The 14,601-nt window shown below is 42.5% G+C and overlaps 1 protein-coding gene across 1 annotated transcript in view; it reads left to right on the top strand.

The window, feature by feature from the left end:
* Positions 1 to 14,601, top strand: part of LOC149447600 (neuronal acetylcholine receptor subunit alpha-7) — a 242,583-nt gene that overhangs the window by 148,925 nt on the left and 79,057 nt on the right. Inside the window, exon 4 of the mRNA XM_089652475.1 lies at positions 9,611 to 9,720. Within this exon, the coding sequence (XP_089508601.1) occupies positions 9,611 to 9,720 (110 nt within the window). The remainder of the gene's footprint in view (positions 1 to 9,610; positions 9,721 to 14,601) is intronic.

Below are 14,601 nucleotides of genomic sequence, written 5' to 3'. Positions count from 1 at the left end.
CAATAAAAATATTTACAGAAAAAGATGTAGCCAATATATATATATATATATATATATATATATAAATATACAGAGAGCAATAGCACAGCAAAGAGATAACAGAAAGATGTTTAGAGGGATAAAGTACTTGCTGTCAGGCTTGGTTTAATCAGATCAGGTTTCAGAGCCAAAAGGATGCCTTATCTCCCAAAGTTAGTTCCGATGTTAAAAGGGAGAATCTTCAACTTAGCTCAACTCAGCTTAGCTCAGCTTTTTCTAGGAACTCAGCAGGGTGTCTCCTTAAAGCAGAGAACCAATCACCTCATTTGGGGAGGGGTGTTGGGGCGGAGACCCAAGCTAGAACCAAAAACCCTCGCAGTTGATGTCATGGTTCATAACTTATTCTCGGTGCATTTAGCAGCCTTGCCACTAGTAGATTAATACGCAGAATACCCCGCTGAACGTCTAGGTATGAAATATGACATACCTGCTGGGATGGTTAAGGAGATATCAAGTTCTAAATATAGAGACCTAGGGAGCGCCTACAGAAGCAGCTGTATGCACCAAAAGGAACCACAAAACCTTTCTACCATAAGCAAATAAGATAAATAGTGCAGCGCTAAAAAAGAATGTGTAACAATAAAATATAAATTCTAAAATTCTCCATTAGATAACTCATATGAATATACAAAATTAAAACCATATGTAATATAAAGTCATATGTAATATAAAGTGCTAAGTTGTATCAGAGCCCCTCTAATAATCAATATACAGAGGGTGATGGTGAGCAAGTTCAAATATGTGACAATATATATCCGCTCTGTTATCCCAGTGCACAATCCAATGTGGTATCCGGTGAAAAGAATGGTAAGATTACACACTCACCGGAACTCATTCCGGTGAGTGTGCATTCTTACCATTCTTTTCACCAGATACTACATTGGATTGTACACTGGGATAACAGAGCAGATATATATTGTCACATATTTGGACTTGCTCACCATCACCCTCCGTATATTGATTATTAGAGGGGCTCTGATACAACTTAGCACTTTATAGATATCATGTTCTGCTCTCCTGTTGATGCCAGCTAGGGGATGTAATATATCAGATGACTTGTATTAACGAGACCGATCTGAATATATGCCTGGCTTTTATGTATGTCTTTCATAGTCCAAGATATGTAATCATAGGGGAAAATGGATTTTTAAATGTAATACCTGGAATGTCTTTGAGCTCAGTGAAGGACTTGGTTTATGGCTTTACGATATCCCAGACTGAGAAGTTAACAGACATCTAGGCACCAGCTCGTTTGGAATTTTATAGCCCTGGAGCTCTCCTGCTGAGCCTTGACTTGCCTGTGACCTCTGCCTTATCCAGACCACATGTCACTCAACAGACAGGGAGGGGGGATGTGGAGGAGCTGATTTGAGAGTAGAAAATGATACAAGATGGAGGCCTTTGCCACAATGGAGGTTCGCATCCATCTCTGTGTGCACGATTGCTACACCTCCCCCCTCAGGTGGTTGCATGGGAGGGAACTGCAATTTGCCTCCTGACACAACCGACTCCTGCCGCTGGTTTGGCTGACCAGGGCACAGACCCATTGGGGTGATCTGGTACCACTGCACTGCGGGAGAACCAGGTTACTTCTGAGAAGGGTGCTGTTCTCCCCAGCAACACGGGTGTGCCAACCAAGTGAGTTGTCAGGGGTGAGCGCCAGTTGGCTGTGACTATCCGGACATCGTAGCAACTGCCGTGGTGCCCACCTGTTCACAAAACACTTCTGTTCAGGGATGTCATATGCTAACATATTGAGATGTAGCTTCTTGTCGAGGTAGAGAATTAGATTTCCCTCTCCAGTCTCCTTCCTCGGGCCCAGGGCTACATCTGGCCCGAAGGTAGTGGCGCCTGTGTGCACAGGAACCGGACAGGCAAATTCTGGAACTCGCCTCCCAGATGTGTCCACAGGTACCTTCCTGCAAGATGAACAGTCCTCTTTACCTGCTAGCATCCAGGACACCATTTCCATCAGTTTCCTGTCTGCTAGGTCAGTCCCAGGTTCAGCTGAGCCATGATAGTTGCACCCAGGCAACTTACTGTAGCCAGCTGTACCCAAGACTGATGTAACCTGCTTTCTGGCCTGGGGAGTAGGCCAGGCCATAACTGCCTCAGCCTCCCCATTCCCAGACCTCTGGGGGTATCTTCCTACCGGTGGTTCCCAAGGCTGAACCACTGACATGCCCCTCTGACAGTTACCATTCTCGAACTGTCAGACTAGCCACCGGCAGTTTGTTCCTGACTAGTGACCAGGGACCAAGTTGCTCTTCCCAGACAGGGCCGAACACTGTAAGGCCCCTAAAGTGGGCAACTGCACACAGTTCCACTCCACATTGTAGGTCATTCCTGACCCCTGGGGAAGTGGTTGGTGCGTTCTCAACCCCAACTATCTTTCCCGTGAGTTTAGGCAAGCCACATGGGGTGGTGAAGGCTGATTCGTCCTGAGCCTCCTGGGTTAGGGATGGTGACCCATACCCTCTGCTCCGGTCCATGATGGTTAGACAGCGGCCACCTGCAGGATGCTTCATTACCTCATGGCTCCCAGGCATGGGGTAGGCCACAACCACAGGGCTAGCGCTCAGATTTCCAAGGTCCTCACAAAGCCTGGTCATCTGATCCTGTTTAGGGACCGAGACTACCGGTGATGCCCAGACTCTGAGGGACCTCTGGATTCCTGACTGCGCTATTCCCTCTGTCTCTTTGGCCCATTCAGTCTGCACCTCCTGTGAGATGAGGTAGGCCAAAGGCATGAAGGAAGGATAGACCCTGCCATCCAACTCATGAACAGCACGGTGAGCTCTCCCCGGGTTTCCCTGAACCCAGACACCATCTACCATAGGCCTGGCCAGCAGCTTCGGTACCTGAATGGAAAGTTCCAATCCAGGTGTGCTGTCACTGCCCATGGCATATGTTTGTCTGCCTGGTGGTTGGGGAGGGAATCTAAGCCAGAAATAGTTGGAGGGGGTTTCCTCCCTAGCTTCAGATTTTCCCCACACACTTGCACAGGCCAGATCAGGTGACACTCTTTCAGTTCCCAAGGCCCCTGCTGGAAGACCATTCATTTCACTATCCCTGTCAAGCCATTGTTTACCTTTCTCAGCAGGGACGCTCACAGCTAGCTTGCTGCTGAAGTCCACGTTTTGATCACTGTTCAGTGCTGCCTTGGCCGTGGGACTACAAGTACCAGCCAGCTTTTGTGTACCATGCAAGGACAACAGCTGGGTGGTTATCAAGGTAGCATCCTCTGAGCCAGAGCAAGAAAGAGGCCTATCCGGACCATCCCTTTGCTCAGCACCCAGAGATTGTACCTCTGCCCACTTCGCAGCACTGTGGTTGACCCCCAACAATGAAAATGCATCATTATTATCATCATGACCATCATCATCATTATCACCATCATCATTGACATTATCAACATTACCATCAACATTATCAATATCAGCATCATCATCATCATTATCATCATCATTATCAACAGTTACGTTTATAATATCAATGACACATGAGTTCATTACCTCCCCATGCAAGGGGATTTCTTCTCCTCCTCCAGCTAATGGAGAATCCTGTAGCCCCACTCTATTCCCAGCCCCCTCCCCATTCCATGAAGCACACTACGCACTGTTGTTGTGCTAATCTGAAGGCCACACAAAGTTTGGAGGTCTTTAGCTACTGACTCTGCACACAGTTGGTGACTTCTGCACACTGTACGCTTCAGCATGCGCTGACCTCACTCTGTCATTTTACGTGGCCTACCACTTCATGGCTGAGTGGCTGTTGTTCCCAGTTGCTTCCACTTTGTTATAATACCACTAAAAGTTGATTGTGGAATATTTAGTAGCAAGGAAATTTAATGGATGGACTTATTGCACAGGTTGAAACCTATCACAGTACCACGCTTGAATTCACTGAGCTCCTGAGAGCGACCCATTATTTCACAAATGTTTGTAGAAGCAGTCTGCATGCCTAGGTGCTTGGTTTTATACACCTGTGGCCAAGGAGGTGATTATAACACCTGAATCCAATGATTTGGACGGGTGTCCCAATACTTTTTGCAATATAGTATATGTGAACCGGCACTGAACCTTTTTTAACCTTTCGGCTCTCTCCTGTCCACCTACCAAAACCAAAAATAACCATTTTTACTGTCCCCTGAGGCCTGGTTTACACCCATACATGTTGCAATCTGCTGTGGGAAAAAAAAGTCTCTGACCCAATCCAAAAACGCATAGGAAATCATGTTAAATGGACTGTAGTGAATAAATGCTAAACGCAAAAAGCACTAAAAAACGCATAGCTGTAAACCAGGTATAAAAGATGGTTCATTTCCTGTCTATTAGATATAATGTATGTTGCTGTAATCTAAAAATGTTTTATTATGCATATCAAGGTAGTACAATTCCCAGTCAAGGATATAGCAAAAGTAACTGACCTCACCAGTTTCCTAGGACTGAGTAGAATTCTAATTCAGCATTCAGCAGTGTTACTGTCTTTGTATACCTTATTTAAATGTCTTTGTGCATTGGATATTGTTTGAAATAATTACTGTAAAACTGCTCCTGGAAAGTACAAGGTGGTAAAAGTGACCACACAAAAGTAAAGGACAAAGCTTAATCCCAGCCAAAAATGACATTAAAAAATCTAGTCTGTTTGTGAATAAATTATAGTCTGAAGCTTTAAAGCTGAAGGTACAACAAAGTTCATTTATATGTTACTCAATGCCACAAATTAAATAAAAACATACTTTGTGTACCTTTGCCAATCTGGACATTACTTTGTAAGGGTCCATTCACACTAGATGTGGTGGGAGTGTGTTGGTGGCTATTTCAGGACAATCCCACTGCAAAACAAAACAAAATGCCTTGTGTGCCTGATTCACACCACAGTGTTGCAGGGGTGCGCGGGTGGCATGTTCTGAAAGAAAGTATGGCAGTGAGAGGTTGTGGACTTGATAGCAGATTGGTGGTGGCCAACTGAGCTTAATGAAATGTCACTGTGTGAAATTTCAATAAAGTTCCTTAAAAAAAAAAAAAGTGGTGGGATGCGCCAAGATCATCACATTGGCACTACAGTGATCATGCTGAACTACACCACACAACAGCCAATGCTTTGTAATTAGCCCTAAAAGTAGTGAGACATCGTACCTGTGTCACGCATAGCCTGATACAGAGAGCTGAGCTGTGTGAGGGAGACAGCAAGTCCATCCGCCACAGTCTGCTTAACCTCTTTGTGCCGGCCGCACGCAAATGTACAGAATCCCGTCATCTGGGCCTTGACGCCGACTGGCCGCACATTTTTATGCAATTAAGAAAAACATATGTGATGAGAGCATGCGCCCTACACACTCCCAGCACACATATCCGGTACTCACAGAAACGTCCCGATCTCCTCTTTCGATTGGGACCTTTCCCGATCATGTGACTGCTGTGTTGGCAAATCACGGCGGTCACATGTCCTTAAAACCCCACCACCCGTCTTCTGAAACCCTAAAAAGGCCGGGAGGCGCCACACCAAGGGGTTAAAGAGTAAGTTCACCTTTACATAAAAACTGTAAGGTGACCTTACACTGGCCCCCCTCCCCATCCCTCCCCACTCCTGCTTAATCTCCTTGCCATGTTGGTTATCCAGTATAGACTACAGGGATTTGAATTGGTCAGCATCGTCACATGGATGGCACTGACCAATCAGAATCCGTCTAGCCCGTACTGTCAGCGCAGCGAAGAGAGGAGATTAAGTTGTGAATTAGAATCCCTGGACCGGGAAAGTGGCGTCCTGGTGTCTGACAGCAGGAGATTTTGACAGTCTGGTATAGAGGGACTGGGGGGATTGGGGATGGTGTCCAGCGCAAGGTCACCTTACAGAAAACTACAGGGAAGAGGACACAAGACCAGTCAAGTGTTTTTTTATTTTCCTTGCACCTGATCGGGTATTCTTTACAAAGTGAAATTTCACCACATTCAATAAGCTTTGAGGAAAATTGTCTTGCAAAGTGAACAGCGTATTTACCTTTGCTCCAGACCTGCCCCCCCCACCGCACGGTTGATCTCCTTCTCCCCTGCAACAACAAGCATGGGATCTTCTCCCCTGTCACATTTTGAAAATAGCACGTGCAGGGCTCCGCCTACAAAATTCTGTCATCCATTCACAGCAATCGGTGACTGAGAGGAAGACAAGTTCCATCAGCTATTGTGGCTGACGGCTTGTAGTTCTCAGTGAACTGTGAGGGCTCTAATGAGCACTCTCCTAGTTCATTCACAAGCCCTACAGTGTGTAAACAGCTTGTATCAGAGGTACGGGCTGAAAGCTATAGAACCTGTCTGCAGGTGCCTGACATTGCACCACTTATACACTGATCATGGGTGCAATGCTTTGCAGGCTCCTGAGGGATAAAACAATAAATGCACATTTTTTTACTTGCAAAGTTATATGCATTTATTATTATTTCTCAAAAGGTGAACTTAAGTGTCATTAAACCCACACCCACCCCTCTAGACATATTAGCTGTGCATAGTGACACAGAATTATTTATTCATACATCACTGCCATGTAATAATTAGAAATACTTTTTTATTTTGTCTAATCTGGTCAGGTTACTTGATCATTTCTTTCCCCCGCACTGCACAGTCATATCTGTGGGAGGAGCTAAGTTGCAGCATGTCACATGCTGCTGATGTTACTGCTGCTTATTAACTACTTCAATACCAGGCACTTCCACCCCTTCCTGTCCAGCCCAATTTTTAGCTTTCAGTGCCGTCGCACTTTGACGTTTTTTTTTAGATAAATAGATCTTTCTTTTGGTGCTATTTAATCACCGCTGGGTTTTTTTCTAGCTAAACAAGCAAAAAAAGACAGAAAAAAAAACAAAAAACATTTTCCTTAGTTTCTGTTATAAAATCTTGCAAATAAGTAATTTTTCATCTTCACTGCACTGATGCACTGGTGCATTGATGAGGCTGCACTGAAGGGCACTGATGGAGGCTGCACTGATGGGCACTGATGTGCACAAATGAAGTGGCACTGATGGGCACTGATAAGCTGCATCATGGGCACTGATGGGCACTGATAAGCTGCACTGATGGGCACTGATAAGCTGCACTTATCTGCGCTGATGAGCACTGATTGGCACTGATGGGACTGCACTGATAATCAGGTCTGTTTACATGTGATCAGTTGTGATTGGACACAGCTGATCACATGGTAAAGGCCACTGTCATTGGCTCTTTGCCCAGATCCGTGATCAGCTATGTCCAAAAGACACAACGGTCACAGAACACACCTGATGCGCACCCCGAGGGCGGACATGGGGTGGGGTTCTAGGAGGACATCCATGGATGTCCTCCCAGAACTGGACAACTGTGCTGTAGCCGTCTTTCAGCTATAGCGCTGTCTGCAAGTGGTTAATATTGTTTTTATCCCCAGTGGATTGCGATCAGGAACATGCAATGTCGTAACCTCAGTGTATAAAAAAAAATTATATAAATGTAATCCAATATTAAGTGAACTCTCAAAGCATGCTAGTGCTTTTTTTTCTGCTTTTCTAGCTAGCTGGAGCCACCCCGTCAGGCATTTTGCATGCCAGGTGGTGATGAGGGTATGTGTTATCACAATGGGATGAGTGGCGATGAGAACATCAAAGCCATCAATCATAACAGTTTGGAGCAGAGGGGTGGTAACCTTGCAGAGGGAATATCAGGCTGCAGAATGTCGTCACAAGGAATGAGAAAGTACCGGTAAATGGCAGGATTACCAGGCATTTTCAATTAATTGCAACATTTTTAGAAGATAAGAATAGAACACAAATTCAGCAGATGTATTTGTGTTGGAAAATCACGTTTTGACCTTTAGGCCTGAGAATTCCTCAAAATATATGTATTTTTTGTGTCCTTTTATACCACCTGGAATTTGGACTTCAAATTTTAATGCAATGCGTTTTTTCCTACACTACAAATCAAATAGACTGTCTAGTACTCTTAGCACAAACATTTTCATGTCACTCCAGTCTAAATCTGTGGTATCCAGGGGCAGACTGACAACACATGGGGCCCCTGGGCAATAAGGGATTATGGGGCCCCTGTGTCCTTGCCCAAACTCAAAAAAGCCTATGAAAAAGGTACCAGGGGCATCTCATGGGGCCCCCTACTGACACCGGATCCTCGGGCAGTTCCCGAGTTTCCAATTGGTCAGTCCGCCCCTGGTGGTATCCCTCATTTCTTTTGTAGCCTTCGTCTTATATGCATACGTTTTTCATGTGGATTACGTCAACAATACATGGACTATGGTCTGGGGGACTGGCCAGTGTTAGACTTAATGTGCCAAAAACTGACCTAAGTAAAGTGTGAATACTATTTCCCTGCTAGTGGTATATGCCTACCTTTGCTTGTGTAGATAACAATCAAATGAGGACCTGTATGTGGATTTCATTGCACAATACAGTAGATTTGTTGGGGAGCTGAATGATTGAATGTTACAAAAACTATCCCATTGTATGTTTCAAAATCTGTTAAAAAACTGTTGAATAAGCTAGAGGCCAGTTGGTTCTTACCATATGTGGGCACCTTTTTTGAGCCTTCAACTTTTTCTCCCGTCACTGTTTCTTTGCACTTTAAAAGTACATTGTTCAGTTTTGTTGAAATAGAAATTACAGTAATGATATGTATTTTTTTTATTGTTGAAGGAACAATGCTCTGGACCAGGGGCGGACTGACCATTTAGTCACTCTGGCACTGCCCGAGGGCCCGGGGTCGGTAGGGGGCCCCATGAGATGCCCCTGGTAACTTTCATAGGCTTTTTTGGGTGTGGTTTGAGTGTGGGCAAGGACACAGGGGCCCCACGATTGCCTATTGCCCGGGGGCCCCATGAGTTGTCAGTCCACCCCTGCTCTGGACTGTAATGGGCAATCTGTTAACAGGACAGAACCCTCCCATGTAGAGCCAAATTACACAAAGGATCAATAATATATGCAAACGTTTATTATATGTACATATAATGTAATATAATGTACATTATAAAAACTTTCTTTTAAAAGTCTTAAAATCATCACCTTATTTTTAATCGATATAATTTTTTTTCATATATGGTTTTGTCCACCCTTTTCTAAAGAGCTGTAGGAAAGCATGATTTTGATCATTCATGAGAAAGAGCAGGGAAACATCAGGGTTTTTTAATTGACCATGACCACAATGATACATTTTGGAACAAAGAAAACAGTTTCCTCTCTGTTCCTTGAAAAGAGCAATGCAATCAGAGTTATTGTCCATTTTTTTCCAAACAATCAGCTGCTCTCCAATTGCATGCTCCATGCAGTATGTAATCTTACATGCAGGCACACTGGATTTTTGTCCATTTGTAAGCTTTTTCCTGCCGCTAGATCACGGCCCCTGACTCATAAAATGTGCTTTCTAATGGTATTTTAAAGGTAGGGAAAGTCCTCTTCTTTCAGTCATTTTATTCCCTGCCAGTTAAGTAATACTGTTTTGAATGACAGCTGTACATTTTGTTGAGTGTTATATAATTCCCTAGGGAGTAAGAGCAGAAAAGTGCATTTAATCCATGTTTTTTTTCTTTTATACTTTAGTATTGGACAGATTACTATTTACAATGGAATGTGTCTGAATACCCTGGAGTGAAAAATGTTCGTTTCCCAGATGGACAAATTTGGAAGCCAGATATCCTTCTATATAACAGGTATGTATTTAGCTTGAACAAAAAGCCTTTGTGCTTATTATTTGTAGGAGATTAGCAGTGTGTATGTGGCAGTAATAGAATTAGCTGCCATCATTTAAAGTAGTGCTGAGTCACTGTCCAAAAACACGGTAGTACAGAATAACCTGCGGTTATAGATGGAGCAGAACAGATCTGAAAATGAATATGTTTATGTTAGTTGGTTTATATTTGCAAAGCAGATGGTAGAGATGCAGCTTTATATATCATACGGTCCTCCAGCTGTTGCTGAACTGCATATCTATGATTCCCATCCAACCAGCAACTGCCTGGGAAGTTGATATACTATCATAAATATGGACAGAGGATCTACAGTCCAAAATGTTTGTATCTGGTGCTCTATGATTAGGTATTTTTCATATTTCAGAGCAAAAAAATAGTGGACTCAGCTGGGGGATCATGGATACACTTTGTATTATACAGATACCTGGAGGAATGAATCTTGTACCTTTACAGTGCACCAGTTTATTTGTCTATATGGACCCCCAGTCTATCAAGCTCTAGATATGTGTACTATACACCTTTGTTGGTTCTTATATAAGAGCCAGTGGTTTTTCTGAGGTTATTATAATGTGCTGAAATGGTTCTCTGAAAGACTTTATACACGTGGACAGAAGTGGCTGCTGCCCCTCATCCCTTCTCATTTTTGGTACATAATTGACGTCTATTTTCTTTGCCCTTGAGGGACTGGGCTGGCCTTTGTGGCATACCAATTGTGGGATCTTCCCTTGCTGATGCTTTGTATAGCAGTCCAATATTTGCACCTTTGCTCCTGAGGAAGCAATATACCCAAAACATGTCGAACTCTATGTAAATGGCTGGTAGCAACCCCTGGACAGGGGCGGACTGACCATTTGGAAACTCGGGCACTGCCCGAGGGCCCGGGGTCAGTAGGGGGCCCCATGAGATTCCCCTGGTACCTTTTTCATAGGCTTTTTTGAGTTTGGGCAAGGACACAGGGGCCCCATGATCCCCTATTGCCCGGGGGCCCCATGAGTTGTCAGTCCGCCCCTGCCCCTGGACATACTATATTTGTATCATGTATTACTGATTTGCATAGTGTGTACTCCTATTATAATGAGGAGCCACCACCATAACCGACATTAGGATGCAGGATGCTACTACATTTTATTTTTAATGTAATCTTAAAGTGGAACTTCATTCTCTCAGTCAACACTGACTTTTTCTAATCCTTATGCTGTTAGCATTAGTGAATAGATAGGAAAGTATGCCATATTTATTTGTTTTACCCTTTTTTTTTTGCATTCCTTCAGTTACTTCCAAGCCTAGGGAAATTATGTCATACATCCCGGGAGCCTTCAGGAGGGGAGGGTTCTAAGCTCAGCCAATCTCTGAGCAAAGGGCAGATAGATTCCAGGAAGTAAATGCTACATGAATCATCTGCCTTAGTCAAGATGGCTACTGCCAGAAATGCCAGGAGGTGTTTTTCAAAATGATTTCTCAGCAAAATAAAGAATGGAGACATGGATAGATGGAGGAGTTTCTTTTGAATATTAAAAAGGATCTCCCTCAACCAGGTCAGCACTCAAATAATGGCTCCTCTCCAGACAGGGTCAGATAGAGCACTACCATCTCATTTAAAACATAAAACACATTCTTCCATAGTGTAATATGTTTATTCCCAAATGAATAGGACAGAAAATGAACAAAATGCGCACTCACATGTATCTGCAGTAGTCACAGCTCAAAAACTCATGCTTTTGGGTGTAGTCTGTATGCATGGGTGTACAACAAGGTGTACTAAAATAGCGTCCACTACGTCAGGCTCTGAGCCCTCAGGAAGTCACATGACATTGTGACGCAATGCGTCGGCCTAACGTAGTGACGCACTTGCGGCGTGGACGCCCTTTTAATACACCTTGTTGTACACCCATGCATACATTTTTTTTAGTGTGGTTGCACTGTGTTTTGTACACTTGTATGCACATTGTTTACACATATGTATGTGTCACTGATTTGGGTTTTTCATATGTGAGTGTATATATACAATATTGTTTTTGCATTTATGTTTTTTCATGAGAAACTTATTGGTTTGTTATTCAATTAATTGCATATATATGCATTATATCCATAAGGGGGGAGACACATTATTTCAGTCACCATCACTGTTTATTTTGTATATCACATGATTTTGTGGGATTTTATTAATCAATTAATATATGCATGATTTCACTTATTTACTTATGCACCAGGGGCGGACTGACAACTCATGGGGCCCCCGTGCAATAGGGGATCATGGGGCCCCTGTGTCCTTCCCCAAACTCAAAAAAGCCTATGAAAAAGGTACCAGGGGCATCTAATGGGCCCCCCTACTGACCCCGGGCCCTCAGGCAGTGCCCGAGTTTCCAAATGGTCAGTCCGCCCCTGGTTGGCACTGATGAGTAACATTTACTTCACTGATTTGTACACGGTGTTACTGTATCATTTGTAGATATTTACACTGATTTATATAGTGTGGTATTTTTTAATTATTTGTGGATGTATTTACTTAGTGAGTAGTGCTACATTGTTTATTTACATCAAAATCCTGTTTGTTTATTTGTTTGCTTTAAATTTGACTCCACCTGATAAAGTATTCAAAGTAAATAAAGCTTTGTAGTAAATACATATGATGCATTGCTAAGTTAATTTGCCTAATCCTTTTGTCAATAAGCCCCAATTTCTGCTATAGTGTGCAGGTCCTTCCAATGCATATGCGAAGGCATGTGTCACTAAATCTAAAAAGATACCAAAGATATATGTTTCTTACTAGATAGAATCTATTATAGGGGAAGTGCTCTGTGCTAGGTCAAGGAAGCTCACCAAACTATGACAATGGATGCGTGGAAAAATGCATGCATTCACACAAATCTGAAAATCTGTGAAGGCTGTTATATTGTTTAGTAGTGATTCACCGAGTTACATCGAATCATTTTTTTTCGGTGACAGTGGTTATTAGAGCAAGCTGGAGGCGAAAAGAGAACCTCATCATTGCTACCTATAGTAATCGACATGTGATAAGAATGACATACAGAATGTATTGCCCCAATTCTGAGCTTTAGTCACTGTAGAAAAATCTGGAAAACTTTTATAATTTGCAAGTTAGTGTTGCTAGTTTAATAAAGTATAACATATTATAGTCATAATAATGAAGATAGATGCAGAAAATCAAGGTTGCCAAGGAAAATTGTACAATAATGCAGTAAATAAAAGATTATTTAAAGAACTTCTAATTAAAACATAATGTTGTTTTGTAATTAACTGTTTGAAAATCAATTAAAATCCTTACTGCTTTGCTGGTGCATTAAAGTACTTACCACACTCACAAACTGCATGAGCCTACCCTTGTAAACTAAAGGCATTCAGAAACAAGCCAGACAAATCAACCTTTAAATCACCAGGGCAGAAGGATTTTTTTTTGCATGTTTAGGGCTCCTGTACATGGGACGTTTGGAAAACTCTTCTGAACGATGGAAACTGACTGCTGGAAAACGTAGGTTACAAAACGTCAGTTTAACCCCATTTGCATATCGTGTTTATTCACGTTTATGCGTGTTTAGAAGCGTTTTTAACCACTTCCCGTCTGGCCATTGTATGTAAACAGCTGGATGGTGGCAGTGAAGGGTCAGGTGGCTGTTTATAAATGGCCTCCCCGCCCCCTGCTTGTGCACGCTCCCTGGGAGTGTGCAGCACCGCAAATCGGTGCCCGCTGTGTCCTCTGGACACCTCTCTGCGAGGTCCCAATCATGTGATCACTGATTGGCCAATCAGTGATCACATGCAACACGGTAGTTCTCAATGGCTGCAAGAATGCAGCCAGAGAGAATGAGAAATTATTGCTTTTACAGCATTTATGGGTGTAAAAGCAATCAGTGTAAAAAAAAAAAAAATCTTCATCACCCCCCACAAGTAGTACAGTGTCACCATGGTGACACTGTACTGCTAGGGTTATAGTATGTTAAAAAAACATAAATAATAATATAAAAAATAAAATAAAAATGTAAATAAAATGTTTAAAAATTATAATTTTTGGTTATAAACTAATTTGGGGTTTTCTTTTACTAAAAAGATAACCGAATGAATTTTGGCCAAGATTTATAATGAAATATTATTTTACTTTTATAAGAAAAACACTTTTTTTCAAAATTTTTGGACTTTTTCATTTACATAGCAAAAAAAAAAATAAAAATCCCAGCGGTGAATAAATACCACCAAAATAAAGCTTTATTTGTCTAAAAAAATGCTAAAAAATTAATATGGGTACAGTGTTGCATGACCGTGCAATTGTCATTCAAAGTGTGATAGCACTGAAAGCTGAAAATTTGGCCTGGACAGGAAGGGGGTAAAAGTTTCATGACTTGAAGTGGTTAAAAGATAACCTCTGGAGACATTTTGAGAGTAATAGAGAGAGCAGACGCAGAGAGAGCAGTATGTGTTGAGATTACCTGTCTTTTCTGGTTGTATTCACTATGGTTCCCATCATGATCATAATGCAGCACGTTCTACCATTCTTTCCTTCACGCAAAACCTGGAACTGACTGCGCTGGTGTACTAGGTCCATTTGAATACATGGAAAACGCTTTGTATGCATTTCTGATGATGAAAAAAGGCTCTGGACAGCATCTGGACATGGAGCAGTTAAAAAACCCTCTAAACGCAAATGCTTATAAACGCGGTTAACCGCGTTTACAAGCGTTTACAAGTGTTTGGCGTTTGAAACACCAGTACCACCAACATCAACACTGAGCGCAAGTTTGTTACGTTAAAAAAAAAACAACTGTAAACTCAGCTGCCTGTAAATGACTGTAAACGACTATGTGTACATGGACACATAGGAAAACATTA

The sequence above is a fragment of the Staurois parvus genome, unplaced genomic scaffold (genome assembly GCF_062004578.1).
Source record: "Staurois parvus isolate SC_StPar_1 unplaced genomic scaffold, SC_StPar_1.0 ptg000682l, whole genome shotgun sequence".
NCBI classification, from domain to species: domain Eukaryota; kingdom Metazoa; phylum Chordata; class Amphibia; order Anura; family Ranidae; genus Staurois; species Staurois parvus.
The sequence above is the reverse complement of the archived record's forward strand: the minus strand, read 5'-3'. Positions and strand labels throughout refer to the sequence as shown.